Genomic DNA, 23,366 nt, shown 5'->3' with positions numbered 1-23,366 from the left:
AACAGTGGTGGATAATTTAACCAAAAGAAACTTTTTTTATTTTATTTTTTAAATTTTTTTTTTACATTCCTGGAGATTTGCACTTTGTTAAAGGTAGATACCTATATTTTCCTGATATGGTTTGCTTTTTTTTTTTTTATCTGGTGGAGGCAGGATTATATTATGACTGAACAGCATACAGTCCCCCCGTTGGTTCTTAAACTGAATCACATCATATTAGATTATTATTATTATTCATTTGTAAAAATGTGTTCTTGACTTATGTAATATTTTTGGGTTATTTACAAGGCTTATTTGTTGGTTTTTTTGTTATTTTGTTTTGCTTTTAATTGCCTTAGTAATTCAGCCAGTCGGCCAACTGGGTCAAATTATATTTATTATATTATAATATATTATATTATATTTATTATATTATGACGGAATTTTTTATTTATTATTAATTTCATTTGGCAACTACGTTGAACCATTTTATTTTACATCCTGTTCTTTCCTGCTTTACGTCCGTTTGTTGGTCCTCCACTCCTGTATCCCATCATGCATCGCTTCAGACCTCGGTGTCCACGTCAAATCTGTCAGCAGAGCAGAGCTGATAATGGCTGCAGTTGAGGTGGCACTTTTAGGTCTTCAGACTACTAAAAAACTCTCCCATTTATGACTGAAACTTTCCGCAGACAAGAGCGACTCCAGCAGAAACCGAAATATAAAAGTAATAGCTGTGTTATTCTGCTATAATGTCTCGTAACTCGCTTGTCCTCCCAGATTCCTTCAGGCGACCGAGCAGCTGTTGTTAGCCGGGTTTAGTGATTGCTAAGTGAGCGTCTGTCAGGAGTGAAGCCGCCGCGTTTCAGACCCAAACAAGTGGATTTTAACACTATCGGTGTAAATGTCAAGCAGAGTTTGTAGCTTAGCTTACATGTCCGCACCGTCCCCGGCATATTTCAGCTCAAACCGTGGCTAGCTGTCCCGCGTCCCTCGGACTGGTTTTGTTTTTGTTTGGTTCTCAGCCTCTCCGAGGATGTCTTCCTGGCTGGGTGGACTGGGCTCCGGCCTCGGCCAGTCTCTGGGACAGGTCGGGGGCAGCCTGTCATCGTTCACCGGGCAGATATCAAACTTTACCAAAGACATGCTACTCGAAGGAGTGGAAGAAGTCGGAGGTAAGTTACAGTCCATGCTTTGGCTTTACCTCTATTTTGTCCACATGACCATTTAGCACACCAGTAGCATGAAACACATTGGTACTGTTCAGTTTAGATGTGTTCAAATATGTGCAAGTATTTATATTCATGTGTCTTTATATGTTTGTACCTAAATATACATTATTCTTAAACTAATTTTGCTGCACTTTGAATATTATGAGTAGTCCAGGTAACAGAATCTAATCCTCAATAAACACCAGGGTTTCCCACAGTGTATTATAAGCCTGGCGGGCCACCAGGCTTTATTTATGCCCCCACTAGGCTAAGCTTTGCTCATTTAAGTCTTTTTAAAATATTTGCATTTTTTAAGACTTTATAGTTGGTGTTCAAGCTTGAATCTTCCAGTAATGCGTAATTATCAAATTAAATTTTCAAATTTATTGTCAACATGAGACATTTTTTTTACTTAATATCACAACAAACCGCTGGATAAATGACTGACCTAGCACCCCAACCACCGGGCTTAGCAAGTTTTCTGGGGGAAACCCTGGCCATACTTAATAGACATGACGTTTAGATTATTTGCTAAATTGGAAGCTAAGCACTTAAAATGCGATGCCATCAGTCTGTTAAAGAACAAAACATATGGGAGAATTTCAGCTTTGGTTTCTACCTGTGCACTGTTTCATTCATACTGTAGAAACGTGTAAATAAGCAAATTCAGCCTGTTTGACTAATTCAAACTGGACGTGTTGTCGGTCCACACCGAACTGATAAAACATCGACTGAGGAAGAACTTTGGCCGCAGATCTCCAACTCACTGCCGCAGCCAAAAACCTAAAGCGTCTGTTCTTATCACGGTCGGGCAGAGATGTACGCTCACCTAAACGTGTCTACTGTTTGTAACTTTGTCTTGGACCTTAGGAGGAAATGTTGTCGCCTCGAAATCTGAAAGTTGTGGGTTCGATTCCGGCTTTCTCCTGCCAGGTGTCGACATGCGACCAGACAGATGTGGCTTAATGTAAAACGCTTTCATTGATCAGTACAGCTATTTAGGCGCTATATAAATTCAATAAACAAACAAAAAAAAAAGACATCATTCTTTCAGATTTTTCTAAATAAATTTGAGCATCCTTTCTTCAACTTGGTCAAATATAAAACTATAACAAGAATCTTGATCTGTCTCATAAAATCTCAATAAAATAACTGAGTTTGTGGCTGTGATGAAACGTGAAAGCGCTCACAGGAACCTGAATGAAAGTGAATCAGTGTGTTTTAATGCGTGTTTGGTGTTGGCAGCTCTAAACTCACTTTATTACTTTAACTTGTCAGTACTGATTGCCTTCTGGCCAGTAAGGTATTTGTTTCCCACATGGATCTGATGTAGTAGATTAGCTCTACAGATGGAGACAAAAAAATTTTTCTTTTAAAGGATTTTGTGTTTTAAGGGTTTAAGGTTAAGTAAAACACAATCTTTGCTTTCTTTAGGGTGAAAGAGTACGGATAAAAATAATTGTGCGGTGAAGTAATTTAAATTTTAAATGTTATTTATAGTGTATTGATTGATTTCCTCTGCTGATTAGATGCAATAATCAGGAAGCCTTCAAAAGGAAACATTGCGCATGAAGACCAAACCAGGTTACTGTCAGTCAAATTCAACATACTTTAATATTCCGATCGTTTTTCACACGATTGAACTAAAAATAAGATTCCTTAGATATCTTTTTTTCCACTTCTCCTCTCCCTCTACGTCGGACGTCGTCTTTAGTTTTTCTTCACTCTTGGAAGCAGCGCAGCGCACAGTAGCCAATCAGTAGCTGGTGGGGTTAGTTTTTCAAAATAAAGCAACATTTTATTACATTTTGATTTATTTCAAACTCTGATTACAGTTAATATAAGTGCAAAAGTATAGACTTTGTATATGTATCTCGTGTTGTTTTAACATATTTAAAAAAAAAACTTCATTTTGAAGGTGTGGCGGCTTTTATTTTTTCTTCGTGTTTTGTACAACCGAGTTTATAACTTTACCTTTACTTAATATGTGCTGCACTCACACAATGTTCTAGGGAGATGCAAATTGACTGGTTGTGTCTGTTCTAATGTTTTTCCTCATGCTGTTTTTTCCGTGTAACCACAGATGCTGCCACAGAATTACACGTGTCCAATTCCAAGTTGGCTGAGGTGGAGGCTGCGTTTTCCACTCAGAAATCAGAGGTTAGATTTGTCTTTTTTTTTTATCTTTACCACCTAAGAGCAGTTTGACTTGTGACAGATGATTTTCAGCTAGAAATGCTGATAAATGCTTTAGTTCAGATCAAATAGTTCCTGTGTAAATCAAAGTGGGCCACACTTTGATTTATGTGACAGGCTACATGCTGATTGTTGGACTGAATGTGCCGGTACTGGAGCTTTTAGCAGGTGATTGTGCTTCAAAGGCCAATAACAGATAAAATGACCAACATTTTCTATCAACTATTACTGCTTTCAGTCAGCTCCACATTCACTGTCCGGCCAACAGTGTTGTCAGTGTTAAACGCCAGCGGGGCAGTAATCCAGACCTAAAATTAGCCGCCAACATGTGTAGCTCAGGAAAAGCTGCTTTTTTTAAAGCTGGAATAAAAAGAGGACAATTGTTTTGTGACATTTTACTAGGAGCTGAAACAGCATCTCGGCATATCCATCCCTAATCTGAACAGTTCTTTTTCCACGGTGGAAGAACGTTAATAAAACACTTAACTGAAGTGAATTTGGTTTTCTTTTTTTTTTTTTTTTTTACAAAAAACAAGTAGTTACACAATTTTTATTTGGTTGTTTTTTCTTTTCTGCTATCCAAGATGTTACATTAACAACCTTTCAAACCCGCTAAGCTGCATTTAACTAAAAATCATATCTGCACCTTGATGCATGCAAATTTGTGCATTTACTTGTGTTTTAAAAAAAATTTTGTAGCTGTTTGCTGTAGGTTCCCATCAGTAAATGCAGTAATTAACGCCACATTATTAGAACGTCGATATCCAAAATGGCTGAATGTGAAAGAAATGATTCTACTCTGTTCTGCCTCGTGTTCTCATATTTGCCCGTCTTCCTGTGTTCGTTAATTTCTTGGATATCTTTACACATGTAAGCGACAAAACGCGTCCTCTCTCTGCGTTGCAGCATGAGAGGCTGAAGAAACTTCATGCAGAGTTGGAGGAGAAGCTGGAGGCCTCAGAGATCCAGATTAAACAACAGTCTGCAGAATACAGAACCCTCCTGCAACAGAAAGACGTGCGTGCAAACATTTTTAAATCGTGAGTGTTTGTGAAAACTCTCCATGATGATGACTAAAGTCTAAATTCCCATCCCTCTCCCAGGTGGAGATCAGCCACCTAAAGGCTCGACAAAGCGGCCTCCAAGAAGAAGTCCAGAAGCTGCAGCGGTCGGCGCAGTCGGCCGCCTCGTCTCCAGCGGTGCTGCCGGTGACCACCGCCTCCCTGACCGCCACCACCTCCTCTCCTTCCACCTTCCTGACGCGCCCCACAGAGCCTCATCACGGCTTCCACGGCGACGAAATGGACATCAGCGACGTCCTTTGGTCGCAGCAGGAAATCAACAGGCTGTCCACAGAAGTGATGCGTCTGGAGGCGGAGGCGGCGCACTGGAGGAGAATGTCGCAGGTAAAACAAAACAATCACGCCAAGACTCGGCGTATCCGAGTGACAGATTATTTCTAAATCCTTGTAAGTTAAAGATGAGCCACTGAAATCACAGTGTAGAATAATTGTCGCCGGTAGTGTGATTCAGGAGAGACTTTTGGATTTTAGCAATGAGCCTTAAAATTAAGGAAAAGTGTTAAATTTATGTATCTAAAATTTAGCTGACCTTAAATACAGAGACTCTTTGATTTTATTATGTTTCTGTGTTTCAGGCATCAACAACCTCAGGAACTGGTCATGGTGACCAGGGGGAGATTCTCAAACTACAAAGAACTATTAAGGTAGCTGCTGTAGTTCTGATTATATCTTTATAAAATAAACCTACCTTTCAAACACTCTGAATCTGCAGTGCTTTTTTCTGTAGTTTTTCTTCAGGGGTGTCTAAAGTGCGACTTGCGGCCATTTGCAGCTCCTGGCCTGATTTTTTTTTTGTTCCCTCCCCCAGTTCAGGTAGTTAATGCAGATGGTGACTTTCTGACTTTAATAAGACCTAAATTGTTACAGTCAAATTAAAATCTCACAACAGAAGACGTCAGCTCCAACACAATGCAATACCCCCCGTTTTTCTGTGTCCCGTCCAGCAGGCTTTGATGCACCCCAACCTGCTTTTCATCAAACTTGGCATTATACTTTTTTTCCCCAATAAAAGCCTTAATCTTGTTTTTATTGGTTAAAATTGACAAAAGGTGATCTATTGTTTTCAGTAGAGACATTCAGAAATTTGCAAACTGGACATTTTTAAATGAGGCAAACCTGCAAAACCTTTTTCACATTTTGGATCTTCAGTAATTCAGACCTCCCTTTCTGACAAAATGTTAAAGTATTGCAGTTCAGTTTATTGCTTAGGAGGTAAAAAAAACACACACACAATATTTTATTTTCCTTTTTTTTCCCCACCAGTCCTTTCAACTTGGAAGATTTTTCCACACGTGACACAAAGTTTGGACACCCCTGTACTACAACTACTATTTATGATAATTACCAGGAGACGCAGTAACGACACTGTAGATTTGTAACTTTGTTGGAACAGGAGTTACGGGATGAAATGAGTCGAGAGGTGGATGAGCATCAGCATGAGCTGGCGGCTCTGCAGGACGCCCAGCGGCAGAAGCTGGCAGAGGTTACGCGCCGCCACAGAGAGGAGCTGGCAGAGTACGAGGAGAGGATCGAGGAGCTGGAGGAGCAGATTCACAGCGGTGAGATTATTTTACTCCAGCCAAAAGCAGGAGCAGCCTGGGACTTATTACATCAGAGAAAACTAATAAATGTCTCCTCTAACCCACTCTCTCCAGGGGACGGTCAGGTCAGCTCCCCGTCGGATTCCTCCAAACTGCCTGAGCTCCAGAGAAACGTCCAGACTCTGCAGGAAGCAGCGGAGCGCCGCGAGAAGCAGCTGGCCGAGCTGTCGGCCAGTCTGGAGGACGCATGGAGGAACCAGGCCTCCCTGCAGCAGGAGAGGGACGACGCCCTGGAGGAGAACGCGGGGCTGCTGCAGAACTACTCGCGCCTGCAGGCGTCCGTGGCTGAACTGCAGACACGAGTCCAGGAGCAGGAGGGGAAGGCTCTGCAAAAAACCCAGTTTGAGCACGAGATTCAGACGCTTAGAAATAACTTAGCAGGTGGGGTTTATATGTGCTGACTAATGCAGCATGATATTATCTGTTACACTAACGTTTCTCTAAATATTTTTTATGTTTATTGTATTGTAATAACTAGGGCTGCACCGATTGCCCGATTACCTATCTTTTAAAAAGCCTTCCCTGCCGAATCCGATTTTAGCCAAAGCAATTTCTTTTTGTCTGAAAAGTCGCTAAATATAGTAAAGTCTGAGTTGGCAACAGTAGGGTGACTGTTAACTGCAAATATGCAGACCTGAACTGGTGGGTCGGTCTATCAAACTTCTGTCACAGGAGAGCAGAAGAGGTCAGTGGCTGATTTCCAGGCCTTTGCTGAGGTGGATAAGATCAACTTCACATTCAAGTATCGGCCAATCACTGACCTCCCAAAATTAAAGAAATTGGCATCAATAAATCAGCTGGCCGATTAATTGGTGCAGCCCTAGTAATACCAAAAAAGTATAACTTCAAAAATAGTATCTTTACACTTTTCTTTTTTTAATTTGTTTAAATGTTATTTTTTATAGCTGCCGAAAAAGAAATAGAGAGACTCAAAGACCTTTCCGAGGCAAGTATGAACACAAGCTATAAGTTATAAATTACAGTTTTGTATATTTACAGTTCGTAAACGATCTCGCATTTGAACTTTAGGCAGAGCCGAGAGAAGAGGTTGAACATGCAGACATCTTAGAACTGAACACCATTATAGGGATGCTGAGGCAAGAAAAGGAAGTCCTGGAGCAAGAAAAGGTTGGTTTATTTTACTCAAATGTTCTCTTTTTTTTAAATAAAGATTTTTTTTTTGCTCTAGTAGCTTTTATTTGATAGTTAATTGACAGGAAAGTGGGTAATGAGAGAAGGGGGAAGACATGCAGCTAAGGTCGCCAAGGCTGGGAATCGAACCTGCGACAGCTGCGTCAAGGACTTGGCCCTTGCTTAACCCCTGCACCACCACGGCACACCAAATGTTCTCTTTTTAACATTATTATCTGTTGACACTTTAAGAAAACAAGTTTAAAAACAGGTTTTTTTTTCCGATGTTTGTTTTTCACTTTGTAGTTTGACAAAAGTTAAATACTGTATCAGCTTACAAGTATATGTATTTTTTTGTAGTTACAGTTGAAGCCAGATGTTTACATAAACTCCATGAGAACATAAATGCACACAGATACTTTACACATGGCCTGACATTGAACAATCGTCACGTTTGGAGAAAAAAGGAGAAAACTTTCAAAACTGAGAACAGCAACATTCCAACATCCAAGATGGATAATAATCGTACCACCGAATTAGTTATAAAATGGCTTAAGGATTACAAAGTGAATGTATTGGAATCAACTTCATAAACCGTTGATCACAGAGGTCAAAGGTTTTTCCTTTTTTTTTCTTTTTTTTATTAAAGGAACCAAATTTCCATCTATTTTAAGGAATACCCAGAACGTTTGACGCAAGTCACACAGTTTCAAACATTAAGAAAATGTATGTTAACCTCTCAATTTGATGGAAGTAATAAAAAAAATACTCGTTATTCTGATATTTATCAAATAAAAAATCGTTCTTGAACTTCAACAAAAAGCATTTAATCTGACTTCATGTCAGACTGTGAGGGGAAATAAATGTTTTTCCATGTTAATAAACGTATGTCAATATTTGGCTTCAGCTGTTTTAAACTTACACTCTCCAGATGTATAAATGTTAGTCACTGGACGTAGTTAAAGTCAGTCTGTGAACTACTGGAGCGTTGAAGTGAAAGACATTTCCTGATTGTTTTCTCTCTTCGCAGCTTGAGCTGCAGCACAGACTGACGGTAGCAGAGGAGCAGATGGTTTGCAGAAATGCATCGCCGATGGAGTCTGTTGAGGCGGAGTCCCTGGAGGACCTGAAGGTGGAGCTGGAGAGGAGAGAGAAAGTCCTGAGAGCCGCCGAGGAGGAGCGGGACACCCTGGTGTCAGAGCTGGAGGAGTTGGACCGGCAGAACCAGGAAGCAACACAGGTCTGGTCGGCCTCAGCTCGATCCCCACAGTCCAGCTGTTTAACTTTATTTTTGGGTTGAAGTCATAAAAAAAATGATAGTTGTCACGACGGGGCTGAGGTTGTATGCAGTGTGAGAAGCACAAACCACAATTTTTTTTTAAACGTCTTTAGCAAAGCAATAAGAAATAATGGAGTTTTTCTTTTTAATTATTTTAGCATTTGATCGCCGCAAAGGAGCAGCTCTCTGGCCAGTTGAAGGAAGCTGAGGCAGAGCTGATCAGAACGACCGCAGAGCTCAACGCCACCAAGGAGCAGAAAGGAGCGCTGGAGCGCGAGCTGGAGGCCCAAAAAGAGAAAACCAGCCAAAGCGCGTTCACCCTCAACGACCTCCACATGGGCAAACAGCATCTGGAGCAGAGGGTGAAGGAACTGAAAGACGCGTTGGGACGTGCGAACGAGCAGAGTCAGGAAGCGAGGCGAGAAGCGGCCGAGCTGAAGAAGACCCTGCAGGAGCGAGAGGAGCAGCTAGCCGCTGCTAAGGCAGAGACGGCTCAAGGAGGAGAGAGGCGGGCGGAGGAGGAGCTGGCAGGGAAGGAGAGGGAGCTGTCGGACCTCCAGAGAGAAATGGATGAAATGAGGAGCTCCTACGACAAGGGGATGTCTGAAGAGTATGAGGTGAAGATGGCGAACCGGAGGTTGAAGGACGAGCATGAGAACGCTTTGAGGAAGTTAGAGGAGCTAAACAAGCAGCTGAAAGAAAACCAGGCCGCTCTAAACAGGACGACAAGGGAGAAGGACACTCGTATCGAAGCGCTCAAGCTGGAGAAGAACCAACTCGAACTGGAGCTGTCGCAGGCTGAGAGAGCGCTGTCGGAGCAGGCGAAACAGTACCAGCAGACCATCGAGGAGCTGACCCGAGCCAGGTCCATGGACGCCTCAGCTTTGCAAACCGAGCACGAGTCGGCCATCAAGCTAAACCAGGAGAAGGACCTGGAGATCGCCAAGCTGAGGCGAGACGTGGAGCAGCTGGCGTCGGACCACAGAGACACCAACGAGATGCTCTCCATCACCGTCGCGGGGCAGAAGCAGCTGACGGACTTGCTACAAGAGAAGGACGTCTTTGTGGAAACCTTGAAACAGAACGCGGCGGATCTTCAGAGAGAGATGGAGAACAGAGTGTCGGCCTCGACCAAAGAGGTGGACGCGCTCAAACAAGCGGTGGAGGAAAAGGACAAGCAGCTGGGAGGGATGAAGGAGGAGAACAGCCATCTGAAAGAGGAGATCGATCGACTGAGAGATCAGCAGAGCAGACCGCAACCGCTGGCCGAACCCAAGACTCTGGACATCATCACCGAGCTGGAGACGGAGATCGCCCAGCTGAAGTCGTCCAGGAACGCGCTGGAAGACGAAGTCCGGTCGCTGAAGAAAACCTCAGAGGAACAGCAGTCGTCTCTGCAGGCGCAGCAGAGCGAGCTGGAACAGGCCGCCGTCCGCCACCAGCAGACGGCGCTCGACTACGACAGACTCATCCAAGCCAAAGACGAAGAGATAACTCTCCTCCAGCAGAGCGTGGACCAGGGCCGCCTCCCGCCGTTCCAGGGAGACGTCATCCTCCAGGAGGACAAGACGCGGTCTCTCAATCGGGACAACGGGAACGAGAAGCACGACCTGTCCAAGGCCGAGATAGAGAAACTGGTCCGCGGCATCGAGGAGAAAGAGACCGAGATCGTCCAGCTGAACGAGAAGAACCTCTCGCTCACCAGGCAGCTGGAACAGCTGGCGTTTTCTCGTGACGAAGTGGGCAAGCTCTCCCAAATGATCCGGCAGAAAGACCTGGAGATCCAAGCGCTCCACGCCCGGGTCTCGTCGGGTCAGGACGTCCTCTACCTCCAGCAGCAGCTGCAGGCGTTCGCCGTGGAGCGGGAGCAGATGCTGGCCGTGCTCAACGAGAAGACGAGGGAGAACAGCCAGCTGCGGTCCGACTACCACCGCCTGGTGGACGTGGTGGCGGCGAAGGAAGCCGCCCTGGTGAGGCTCCAGCAGGAGAACCAGCGGCTCTCCGACGCGAGCGACCCGTCAGGGAGCCAGGAGATGTTCAAGGAGACCATCCAGAACCTGTCCCGCATCATCAGGGAGAAGGACATCGAGATCGACGCTTTGACTCAGAAGTGCCAGACCTTGGTGACCGTCTTGCAGTCGACGGGAGGCGAGGCCGGCGCCGTGTCCGGCGGCGTCAGCAGCAACCAATTCGAGGAGCTCCTTCAGGAGAGGGACACGCTGAAGCAGCAGGTGAAGAAGATGGAGGAGTGGAAGCAGCAGGTGATCACCACGGTCAAGAACATGCAGCACGAGTCGGCGCAGCTGCACGAGGAGCTGATCAAGCTGCAGGGCCAGGTGTCCGCCGACAGCGACTGCAGCTCCAAGCTGTCCGTCGACTACGCCCGACTGATCCAGAGCTACGAGCAGAAGGAGAAGAGGCTGGGAGGTTTGAGTCTGGAGCTGGCGCAGGTCCAGCAGACCATCAGTCAGCTCAGCAACACCAAGGATGTGCTGCTGGGGAAACTGGACAGTGTTGCGCAGACTCCCGAGGCCGCAGCAGCGACCGCCCAATCGAGCGGTCTCAATCTAACGGCCGAGCCCCAAACCCAGCAGACCGCCGGAGTTCTGCAAGCGCAGCTGGCTGAGAAGGAAAACCTAATCAGGACCCTTCAGGAGAACAACCACCGGCTCTCCGACGCGGCGTCTGCCTCAGAGAGCGAGCAGAGGAGTCAGGCCGAGGAGGTCCGCCAGGTCCGGGACAGACTGGAGTCCCTGCAGAGGTCAGTGAGGGAGAAAGACCTGCTCATAAAAACCAAAGGAGACCAGCTGAGCCAAGTGAGCGAGGCGCTGCGCAACCGCGAGAACGACAACGAGGTATTGAAGCAGGCCGTGACCAACCTGAAGGAGCGGGCGCTCATCTTGGAGTTGGACGCCAGGAAGCTGAAGGAGGAGAACGAGCAGGTGGCGGCGCGCTCCCGGGAGAAGGAGTCGGAGTTCAGGGCTCTGCAGGAAACAAACATGCAGGTTTCGCTTCTGCTCAGAGAGAAGGAGTTTGAGCTGAGCGCGGTAAGCGAGAAGGCCGCCACGGTGGAGCGGATGCTCAAAGACAAAGAGCTGGTCAGTTTGGTTCACGGTCTGCAGCCTTTTTCAACATTTAATAAAGTAAACATTCCCATGAAACTTTTTTACTCCTGTCGATTTGTGTCGCAGGGTAAATCCGGTGAACTGAATCAGCTTCTGAACGAACTGAAGTCCATGCAGGAGAAAGCGGTGATGTTCCAGCAGGAGAGGGATCAGATGATGATGGCGCTGAAGCAGAAGCAAATGGAAAGCACAGCTCTGCAGTCTGAGGTAGGAGGACGACCATCATGAGCTGCGTCTCCAATAAAGATGTGGACATGACTTTTTTAGTATTCAGCTAATGTTGGAAAAACACAGTTTTGCAATTGCGGTGTTTTCTATGACAGCATAGAAAAATAAAATTAATAATTCCAATTTAATTTAAATGAATTATTAAAAACTAATTTTAAATAAATTATTTTTAAAAATTAAATTATGAGAATAAAGTAATAATATTGCAACTTTATTCTCGTATAACTTTATTCTGGTAATATTACAGCTTCACTCAATATTTTCTTTATTCTTTCATTAATTCATTTTTTTGTTCGGTCCTAAAACTCTGTTGTAGTTTCCACTAAATATGCCTGAATCAAAATCAAACGTGATTAAGTTTGTTCACGCGATAACAAACACGCCTCTCCATCATCCAAATGCCACTTCCTGTCGTTTTCCTCGTTATTGATCGCATGACTTGTGTGACGTTATTAATGGTTCAGAAGTTGATGTGTTCTGTCATTTCTGAAGAGAAGAAGTCGAGATGCGTCTCTGGGATCCGACTGGTAAAGCTGACCTGCCACTAAAGGTTCTGTCTGGTTCCCATTGATCCGTTTCTACTAGTTTGAGAAGATTTAAAAACGACACTCCCGTTACCATGAGCTGCCGTCGATTATTTGTACTTGGAACAGAGGCGACGTCACACTGTGTGTGAGAGAGAAAAAGAGCACTCTTGTTACAAAATACATTCAAAGATATTTTATAAAGAAACAAATGAGGCAAATGGTTAAACCAAGACGCTGTTTAACTCGAGAGTGTTTGTGTGTTTGCAGCTGCAGCACACGAGGGATAAAGAGCAGCGGCTCAACCTGGAGCTGGAGAGGCTGCGCAACCACCTGCTGGAGATCGAAGATTCCTACACCAGGGAAGCCCTCGCTGCGGAGGACCGGGAGACGGAGCTGCGCAGGCGGGTGGCGCTGCTGGATGACAAACTGGCCACGTCGTCGAATGCCGTGGAAAACGCCAGGTTTGCACAAACTTAAAACTGCCTTCACCACATGCGTACGTCATATGTTTATTTTATCACATCACTTAAATGTGAGAAAGTGTATTTCCACACGCGGTTCAGTACTAGCTCCTTTTTCCGTTTTTTTTTTTGTTTTCTTGAAACGTTTTGCCGTAGTGATTTATTCCCTCCAAGCTCGCTCTGAGCCAGAGTATTTTGTTATTTTTTTTAATTCGGCGAGCTTCCCGCTCTTTTTTTCAGCCAACAGGCCAGCATGCAGGTGGAGTCTCTCCAGGAACAGCTGAGCAATGTGGTGAAGCAGAGGGACGACGCACTTTTACAACTCAGAACCTCTCAGGAACAAGTCAGGCAGTACGCAGTGTCGCTCTCAAACCTGCAGATGGTGCTAGAGCAGTTCCAGCAAGGCAAGTTAGCAAAGAGAGAAATTGTTTCGCCAGCAGCTTCTTAGCAGCTCTTCTTTGTAATAAATCTATATTTTACTCGTTGTGATGCTGTTCCTATGTATTGTTTCAGTTATTTGTCTCTTTCTATTTTAGAGGAGAAAGCCATGTACTCGGCAGAGCTGGAGAAGCACAAAAAGGAGAAGGACGAGTGGAAGAGAAAAGCTCTCCTGCTTGAAGACCAGGCATCTGCTCTGCAGGTAAGTCAGCGGACAGAGACCGTGTCTGTTCTCATAATGTCTGGATCCGGATCGGTGGGCGTTGCAGTGAAATGATCCCGGTTGCTGATCTTTATTTCTCTCAGCTGAACCTGGACGAAGCCAGCGCCGCTCTAGATTCGGCGTCTCGCCTCACAGATCAGATCGATCAGAAAGAGGAGCAAATCGAAGAGCTAAAGAAGCAAGGTGAGATGAGTTCGAGTCTCTTCACTACATTTAATGTTTGTTTTTCCAGCAGATTGTAAATTACTGTTGAATAAAATGGCTCCAGATCATTTTTCCTTCACCAGTTTTGTACCAATTTTTGGTCATTTTTTTTCTTTTTGTGTTTATATATTTTAAGAATGTATGCAGGTAAATCATAATACCAATTCTTGAATCTCACATTTAATTTATTTGAATATTATTCTTTGAATGTAAACATTTTCCAGTTAATTGTAGCTTTGAACCCATAGCTGAGCTAACCAAAATAACTGAGCAACTTCCTGATTATTCAGGTTTTTACTTAGAATTACTTAACATCTCCTCACTGTAGATTGTAAATAAATTAAAAGTTAATTGCTGAAATTATCGGCTTTCAAAGAGACCTCAAAACGACAGGCATGGATTCATGTGAAAATATCAGGGACAAATCTGAAAGTATGAATTGGCAAATAAACTAAGTAAAACTTTTAACCAAAAACTGAGCTCAGATTATGAAACAAAATATAAAACAGTATGTGGCTGGACGCCCTTATCAGAGCCTGACTTGCAGACTAATGTATTTTTCTGTCACTTTTATCAAGTAAACGTTACATCACAGCAAATTCTCAGACTGTTTTTGTTGCCTGGTCTCAGACCTTACAGTATGTATTTGGTCTGTCTTGGAGCAAGCCTTTATCTTTACTTTCTAATTCTACAGGTGCTGGTCATAAAATTAGAATATTGTGATAAAGTTCATTATTTTCCATAATGTCATGATAAAAATTAAATTGTCATATATTTTAGATTCATTGCACACCAACTGAAATATTTCAGGTCTTTTATTGTTTTAATTTTGATGATTTTGGCAAACAGCTCATGAAAACCCAAAATCCCTGTCTCAAAAAATTAGAATATTATGAAAAGGTTCTCTGAACGAGCAATAAAAATAATCATCTGAATCAACAAAGTAACTCTAAACACCTGAAAAAGATTCCTGAGGCCTTTAAAAACTCCCAGCCTGGTTCGTTACTCAAAACCGCAATCATGGGTCAGACTGCTGACCTGACTGCTGTCCAGAAGGCCATCACTGACATCCTCAAGCAAGAGGGTGAGAAACAGAAAGAAATTTCTGAACGAATCGGCTGTTTGCAGAGTGTTATATCAAGGCACCTCAGTGGGAAGTCAGTAGGAAGGAAAAAGTGTGGCAGAAAACGCTGCACAACGAGAAGAGGAGACCGGACCCTGAGGAAGATTGTGGAGAAGGGCCGATTCCAGACCTTGGGGGAAGCAGTGGACTGAGTCTGGAGTAGAAACATCCAGAGCCACTGTGCACAGGCGTGTGCAGGAAATGGGCTACAGGTGCCGCATTCCCCAGGTCAAAGGTCAAGCCACTTTTGAACCAGAAACAGCGGCAGAAGCGCCTGACCTGGGCTACAGAGAAGCAGCACTTTGGACCACTGTTGTTCAGTGGTCCAAAGTACTTTTTTCGGATGAAAGCAAACTTTGCATGTCATTCGGAAATCAAAGTGCCAGACTCTGGAGGAAGACTGGGGAGAAGGAAATGCCAAAATGCCAGAAGTCCAGTGTCAAGTACCCACAGTCAGTGATGGTCTGGGTGCCATGTCAGCTGCTGGTGTTGGTCCACTGGGTTTTATCAAGGGCAGGATCAATGCAGCAGCTATCAGAAGATTTTGGAGCACTTCATGCTTCCATCTGCTGAAAAGTTTTATGGAGATGAAAATTTAATTTGGTCTGGAATCGGCCCTTCTCCACAATCTTCCTCAGGGTCCGGTCACCTCTTCTCGTTGTGTAGAGTTTTCTGCCACACTTTTTCCTTCCTACTGACTTCCCACTGAGGTGCCTTGATATAACACTCTGCAAACAGCCGATTCGTTCAGAAATTTCTTTCTGTTTCTCACCCTCTTGCTTGAGGATGTCAGTGATGGCCTTCTGGACAGCAGTCAGGTCAGCAGTCTGACCCATGATTGCGGTTTTGAGTAATGAACCAGGCTGGGAGTTTTTAAAGGCCTCAGGAATCTTTTTCAGGTGTTTAGAGTTACTTTGTTGATTCAGATGATTATTTTTATTGCTCGTTCAGAGAACCTTTTCATAATATTCTAATTTTTTGAGACAGGGATTTTGGGTTTTCATGAGCTGTTTGCCAAAATCATCAAAATTTAAACAATAAAAGACCTGAAATATTTCAGTTGGTGTGCAATGAATCTAAAATATATGACAATTTAATTTTTATCATGACATTATGGAAAATAATGAACTTTATCACAATATTCTAATTTTATGACCAGCACCTGTATATATATAGTCTAAATGTGGCTTATCTGGAAAACATAACTCTAGATCAAGGATTGCGCTAGAATTTTTTTTGTTATCCATCATTTTGACTGATCATCATATTCTCTTTTTATCCGTCATTTTCTAAAACATTAATAATGACAAATTGAACTGGATTTAATTTTAATTTGGTTTAATTAATGTTCAACAAGCTGAACAGAGAATCCACATTATGTCATCACACAACAACCAAGTAACTCTTTCTTCCACAGTGACAACAACCACAGACTGCTCCCAGGAAATATGAATAGACAATTAAAATTAAACAATTGCGCTTAAATTATGAACGATTCACCTGCTTCATGCCTCCAGCTAGTCTGCATGGATCTCAAATGTCCCCAATGTTTTGATGTTCATCTGGAGGTTTAATCGTCGCTCTGCTGCCACACCAGAGACTGGAATTACAAACGTCACCTCGGCCCAAATTTTGAAATCGGGGAACATTTCTCCATTGAAAGTGATCAGAAGTCGGTAAAACTCTGAGAACAAAGGGTTTTGAGAAATCTGACACTATAGCAAATTACATATGAAAATCTGACTCTCCGTTGGTAACCTAGAGGTTAAATGTACCGAGTTAGTTTTTTAGTCTGGTAGCATACATGTGCCAAGTAGAGAAACAAAGCAACATAAATATGTTTTACTGGGTTTTTTTTTTATTATTATTTTTGTTTTGTTTCAAAGGAAACAAGTTTTTTTGTTTGTCGTGAAACGACAACTCTCTGGTTTTGTGTTTCAGTGGATGTGAGGCAGGAGATGCTGGAGGAGGCACAAAAGAAACTCATGAACCTTCTCAACAGCACCGAAGGAAAGATAGACAAGTAAGTTGGGTTTTTGTCCCAAGTCTGCTATTAATACAACCAGTTAAATGAAATCAATGTTGATGTACTTTTACTCAAAAGCATCCAACAAAATCACTGTTTTTAATATTAGTTTATTTTTTTAAAACCTAAATTAAAGACCTTTTGTACATCTTTGTCTACAGAACCGTATCACATAATTGTACAAACTTAAATATTAAAATAATGAATAGAATACAATATTAGGAAGAAGCTGTAAAGTTGAGGCCAGAGTTTTTTATGATGTAGTTGTAAAATATTTTAAAAACAATCAGACATTTGTCCCACTTTTGACAGTATATTTTTGTTGTTTTTGGCTGGTTCAGATTTCTCCTCAAAAACCATAAAATAAAAACGGAAGAACAGATACATTAGCAATTAAAGCAGTTAGCATTGCAAAACTATTTGGGCGCGTATCAAACTTCTTAAACGCTGTCAGCGTTAATCTATCATGCTCATGACTGACAGACGCTGAAAACTCTCAAGGATGAAACGGAGCAATTTTCCCGTAATCACTTCAGCCTTTCTGGTGTCTCAGCTTCCTGAGTGAACCGTCGACACGTTTTGACATGCCGTAGAAAGTACATCTTGTTTTTAGATGTCTTTTTTCGTCTCTCTGCTTCCTCTAAATTCAATTTTAAACACCTGGATGATACTGAAAATTGCTCATTTTGATGGGTTCTTTCCGGTCAGTAATGGTGTCCACACTGAAGAGTGTTGTCAACTCTACGTGGTAACTCTTTCCTATCAGTGTTGAAATGCGCCATGATCCAGCATTGTGTGTGTGTTGCTGTGTCTGCAGGGTTCTGATGCGCAACCTGTTTTTGGGCTACTTCCACACGCCTAAAACGAAGCGTGCCGATGTGCTGAGGCTCATGGGAAGTGTGTTGGGGCTGAGCCGAGAACAAGTTGATCAGGTCAGAGGTCGACCTTGACTCATTTCAGCCCAGTGGGCGGCTGGTCTTTTACATCTGTTTGAAAATCTTAAGAATAACTTTAGAAAGGTTTTCTTAAAATAATGACCCAAGTCATTTTTTGCCAAATGTGATCACTTTTTTGGCAAAAAAATGATTTTAGAAAAGTGACGATAACCAAGTTTAAGATTAAAAATATATTTTTTTAATTCATATGTTAAGTGGGGTTTTATTTAATATGTTTTGTTTTCACAGGATGTTGAAAATGGGAGGCATTATTACACATTTAAGTTTTAGTTTCTGGAGCTGTTAAAAAAACGACAAATATACATATATAATAATGCCATAACTCAGTTTTATGAATAGTAAGTAGTTAAAGCTTACAATAAATACACGATCAAATCTTGGACTGATTTAAAGCCAGATCAATTGTTTTAAGCGATTTGGAATTACATTTTTCTCTCCACCATCATCAGCATAAAATACTGAATAATTTAACATCTAGTTTATTTTGAAACATTATATTGTAGGAAATATAGAAATAACTCCATCACTTCCATCCATACATGTCATAAAATATATTATTTTAATCTACTTTCAATCAAAATTCCTCTCATTTCATCAAATCATATGTTTTTTGGCAATAATTTAAAAAGTGAAACTTGTCTTTCTAGACATTTGCGGAACTTTTTACGTTGTTTGTAAATCTTTCCGTTCTCCAGATGGAGAAATGATTATTATAATTTATTCCTGCCTGTCTGGTTTACATCTGCAGCCATACAGCTTCTGTTAGCTTTTGAAAAACAACCTAAAAAAAAAAAAAAAAAAGAAAGGAACAAGCTTAACTTTGTGCAGCTAGAACAATACCGTGATTATTTATCTAATTTAATAAAGCCATTAGAAGCGGAGAGTTGTGGCTTTAATTAAAATCTAATCGCCTTCATATGAAATGCTCCTAACTCTGATGTCAGACCTGTTTACATACTTAAACACAGGTCACTCAGACCACACCAGCAGATAATCCGCTTGGTTTAATTCGTTATCTTGCTCTTTAGAGCCTGGATAGTTGGCTGAAAAATACACTGCCCAACGATTTTATATCAACTCCCATCGTCCCCAGAAAATCCTCAGAGCTCAGACCTGAAAGAGAAAGCATCGTCTTTTCCAGATCGTCTTGGCTGGTTGCTGCGCGGGAATCCATCCAGCGATTCCAGAGAACGTTACCCAACACCGTTTAAAAGGAAACGCAGGGCCAGAGAGATTCCAGTTTCTTAGAATAAAACATTTTTTATTACCTTTAAGGTCCCTCAAAGTTTTTTCATTTTCCCCCCCTTCGTTCCCTCATGTCCTGGTAAAACTATTTAGAGTTTCCACTTTACAGAAGCCAAGAGTCGAGTAAAACCAGCAGACTTTAAAGATTCAGTGTCGGCGGTGCTGCAGTTCCTTTTCATGCGTCTATTAATTGTCAGGCAGTGATCCATGCAGCCCAATCTTGCCAAGAAAATTCGTAGAACTTAGTTAATGTTTTAAAAAAAAAAAAAAACGATGAGCTTTGATGACACTTGAGAGATTTTATTTTTCCAGATGAGTTAATTTTATTTAATCCTAACCTTCTGTCTTTTTAGATGTTGGAGGACGACTCCCACCACGGTGTTGGTGGATGGGTATCGAGCTGGCTTGGAGGCAGAGGAGCTCTTAGCGTGCCGAATACGCCACAGAGGCCCACCAGTGGCCAGGGGCTGAACTCTGTAAGTTCAGAATGGGCTAGGAGCCACAAACGCACCATGAGTACATCACATAGAGCGGCAGGGAGCCACAAACACACCATGAGTACACCACACAGAGCGGCATGGAGCCAAAAACGCACCATGAGTACATCACATAGAGCGGCAGGGAGCCACAAACACACCAGAGCGGCAAGGAGCTGGAGAGTCGCATAAAACCATTGGTTCTCTGCAATTTCTGTAGAATTCATTTAGCAATGAATGGAAACGTAAAGCTCGAGTTAAATTTAACTTCAAAACTTTTACGGAGAGAAAATGGGCAGATGAAAAATTAACTGTGGCAGATTTTCATGTAGCTTTTGTTCTGCATATCATTTGCTAGAAACAGAAAAAAAGCTTACTGATGAACAAATCTACAAAATATAAAATTGCATCTTCCTGTGTCTTCAGTATAATCAGTTATTTTAGTAATTGATTATAATGATGACTCATCGAATGAAAAATCAAAAACTGGAAAATTCTGCAGATTTTTTATTTAACCACGTACATTTTATACAGTGTTGGGATTGCATTATAGGATGCAAATAAACAATTTAATTTATTTTTTTGTAAATAAGAAAATAATCATTTTGTTGTCTAAAATGCAATAACAACATTCTTTAAGTGAACGCTTGATCATTTGTAGCAAAGGATACATATGTCGCTAAAAAATACTTCTAACATCAACATTTGAGAACTTGAGCTCTTTCTGTTTGATTCAGCGTCAATTCAGTGACCGGCTAAAATGTTGACCAATTAATTTTAGAGCTAAAGGTGCCTAATGGTAGAGGTTTTATACTTTTTCAGAACTTGAACGAGGTGAAGCTAAAACTGGGTAGATCATATTTACAAACAAAGAAGGACTTTTTTCACCTTAAATGCAAAATGTAGTTTTGGCTTATCCAGCTAACAATTAATTGACTACTAGACCAGTTTTAATAATCGATACGTCACGATTAATCTGATTAATCGTTGCATCCCTAGTCCTGGTGAAGTTCTTTATTTCACTCTGTGAAATATTTTCGATTTAATTGAATCTGTAAACTCACTCATTCATTCATTCGTTCATTTATTCATTCAAACACCGATCCCGCCTACTCCCTCGCCGCTGCAGTCTTTCTCCGAGATGTTTGTGAAGTTCCTGGAGATGGAGTCGACCCCGTCGCTCCCTGCGCCGAGGCTCCCGGTCCACGACATCAAGCCTCTGAGCGCACCGCCTTCTGGGAGAGCCAGTGGCTCTTCTTCAGGCTCCGCGGGTAAATTAGCATTCCTGCAAAACAAAACAAAACACAGTTCAATCAAATACTCCCAAAATTGAACCTGTTTTCACTACAGGAGCTGCGGCTGGCGTCAGGAGACCCGGCGAATCCAACCCGTTCCTGGCTCCTCGCTCTGCCGCGGTGCCGCTGGTGGCCGGTTCTGGCCCCGCTGGCTCTGGAGGTCACCTGCTGATGAAGCCCATCACCGACGCTCTGCCCACCTTCACCCCTGTGCCTGTCTCAGCCGAGGCCAGTGCCGGAGCCGTGCTCAAAGACTTGCTGAAGCAGTGACCGGGGGCGCTCCCTCAACCCCCCCCCCCCCCCCCCGCTACAAACGCCACACAGATGTCTTAATTTATCCAACATGAGTTCAGCACTAAAAGACTCAACATTGTTGGTGCGCCTCTGCTCCCTCTTGCTGCTGTTTTCTTGCGTTGAGCATCAATAAACGATCAGATAAAAATGTCGGAGCTCACCGTAAAGTCTGGGAAAACTTGGGAGCTAAAGTAGGAGGTTTTTTTTGTTGTTTTTTTTTCCTCTATGCAAAAGACGATTTAGACTCGACGTTATTTTCAGGTTCAGACCTACAAATTTGCATCTCACGCCAAAAGGAATGAATGAAATTACGTTGCACGTGTGAAACAGAGTAAATCCAAGCAGTTCTGAGCAAAAAGTGACCTTAGAAACTCAGTGTTGGAGTATAAAGCGTGGACTGAGGCTCTGTTTGCAAGAGGAAACATGCCCGTCGGGTTTCATCCCCTCCATTTGCATTTAACTACTTGTATTTTCTTGTCCTGTTAGTATTACTTCAAAAATTCAGCAAGTTTTCTTCTGATCCTGGATGAAAACTAGAAGCTCTGGCAGCAGCACACTACATGGAGATTTATGCGAGTCAGTACATCTGCTGAAACCATAAGGATTTTTTTTTTCCCCCTCGTTGAAAGATTTTGTGTTTTCCAGACAGCCAGACTGTGATATGCAATAGGCATAATTATGGCTGCTGACTGTGGTTTATCGGAGGGTTTAGACTGCTCTTTATGTTCACATACAGCACTATTATACAGTTACATATATGTAAATGGGCAATGTAGGTTTCTTTATTTCATTTTATTTTATCTTATTTTTTAGTTATAGGCACAAAGGATGCTTTGGAAGTCAAGTGCCTGCATTTTTGGAAATTTGATAGTTGTATAATCAGAAGTGTAAATGGTTAATATAAATATATATTTACAAAATGTAAAACAAAAAGAAGAAAAAAAAACTGCACATTTTTGAAGTTTTGTGTAATCGGATCAGCGTGCCACTGTGGCGCTCCACATTTTTGTACAGGCATCAATCAGCCACTGCAGAAGGAATGTTACAGGACGAGACCAGGTGTGTTGATGAAATGTAAAAACTGTAAATCCTGACAAGAAAGAATTTTTTTTCTTGGATGTAAAAAAAAAAAAAATCTGTAAGGGAGAGAAAGAGATTCAGATTACCTTGGAGGGTCTTTGGCTAAGGTCAGTACCTGTGACTTAATTAGGATCTGACGTTAAATAAAGGAGCCACTGGTGACCTGGCTGTTGATGAGTTTTTTCTTGCAAACTGTCACATAGAAAGGACTGACCTTTAACCTTAGAGTTGCAACAGGGTCTTCCAATGGCTACTTTCAGCAGTGTGATGAGTTCTCTGCAGTCAAACGATCTACAGCCACCATATTTGAACCTAACGTAGCGTCTTTGGGATGCGGTGGAACAGGAGAAGACTCCAGTCACTCCATGTGAACAACTGAAGAAAAAAATAAAATTTATAATTTATAAAATTTACCTTTTTAAAACCTTGATACTAGAAACCGATAGGGGTGTCACGATACACCTTTGTCACCCCCGATACAATACCAATATTGGCTTTTTGCGCATTGGTCGATACTGATGTTGACGCAATACGATACCGGCACAAATAATGCATACTTTGCCGTCCCGTGCATTACTTATTTTGTAGTGTGGATTGTTAGAAAAGTCTTGATCAATTGATATTAGTCAGAGAACAACGGTGAACTCCAATAGGTATGAGAACAGATGACCTATTTATTATTAACCAATGGGTCTGCATGTGGGATACAGGTGCTGTTGGATGGAAACACTGGAGCAGACCACGTGTTGGAGCGGAGTCCTTCTATCCTCGTGTTTATATCTGAGACTTTAGATTCAGGCTGATTTAATCAAATAATCTTTTTTTAACTGATACTGGACCAATTTCTGACATCAGTGTCAGATAGGGACACTAGGGCTGCGCAATGTGGACTTGAAGTTTTATCACAATAAAAGTGTCTATTAGAACCATTCATTACTTTTTTAGGTAACATTAGATGACTGACAACAATCATATCTCCATAAACAAACACTGCTCATCCATTCATAATATGCTGGTTTTTTAGGATATTAGTCACATGAAGTGTGATTTATACCACAGTCACTGCTTCTAATCATATTTTAAGATGTATTGATACTGTCACTGAAAAAAGCAATAGAAAAATAGTAAAACTAATCAACCCAACAATATAGTTTAAAAAAAACAAAACAAAAAAAACAATTGCCAT

General features: G+C 42.2%; 1 protein-coding gene across 1 annotated transcript; it reads left to right on the top strand.

Moving 5' to 3' along the window:
• Nucleotides 1-510: 510 nt before the first annotated feature.
• trip11 (thyroid hormone receptor interactor 11) lies at nucleotides 511-22,342 on the top strand. The gene is made up of 21 exons (XM_088002659.1): nucleotides 511-1,154; nucleotides 3,274-3,350; nucleotides 4,293-4,403; nucleotides 4,490-4,792; nucleotides 5,044-5,112; nucleotides 5,862-6,027; nucleotides 6,124-6,450; nucleotides 6,975-7,019; nucleotides 7,103-7,197; nucleotides 8,231-8,440; nucleotides 8,638-11,577; nucleotides 11,671-11,811; nucleotides 12,627-12,820; nucleotides 13,061-13,224; nucleotides 13,357-13,460; nucleotides 13,565-13,664; nucleotides 16,750-16,831; nucleotides 17,652-17,766; nucleotides 19,389-19,511; nucleotides 20,641-20,782; nucleotides 20,862-22,342. Exons 1-21 carry the CDS (start codon nucleotides 1,016-1,018, stop codon nucleotides 21,074-21,076), a joined length of 5,862 nt encoding a protein of 1,953 aa, XP_087858785.1. The 5' UTR covers nucleotides 511-1,015; the 3' UTR covers nucleotides 21,077-22,342.
• The last annotated feature ends 1,024 nt before the right edge of the window (nucleotides 22,343-23,366 follow it).

This window comes from Poecilia mexicana, unplaced genomic scaffold (genome assembly GCF_051168715.1).
Source record: "Poecilia mexicana isolate PSO_F unplaced genomic scaffold, ASM5116871v1 scaffold_22, whole genome shotgun sequence".
Lineage (NCBI taxonomy): Eukaryota > Metazoa > Chordata > Actinopteri > Cyprinodontiformes > Poeciliidae > Poecilia > Poecilia mexicana.
The sequence above is the reverse complement of the archived record's forward strand: the minus strand, read 5'-3'. Positions and strand labels throughout refer to the sequence as shown.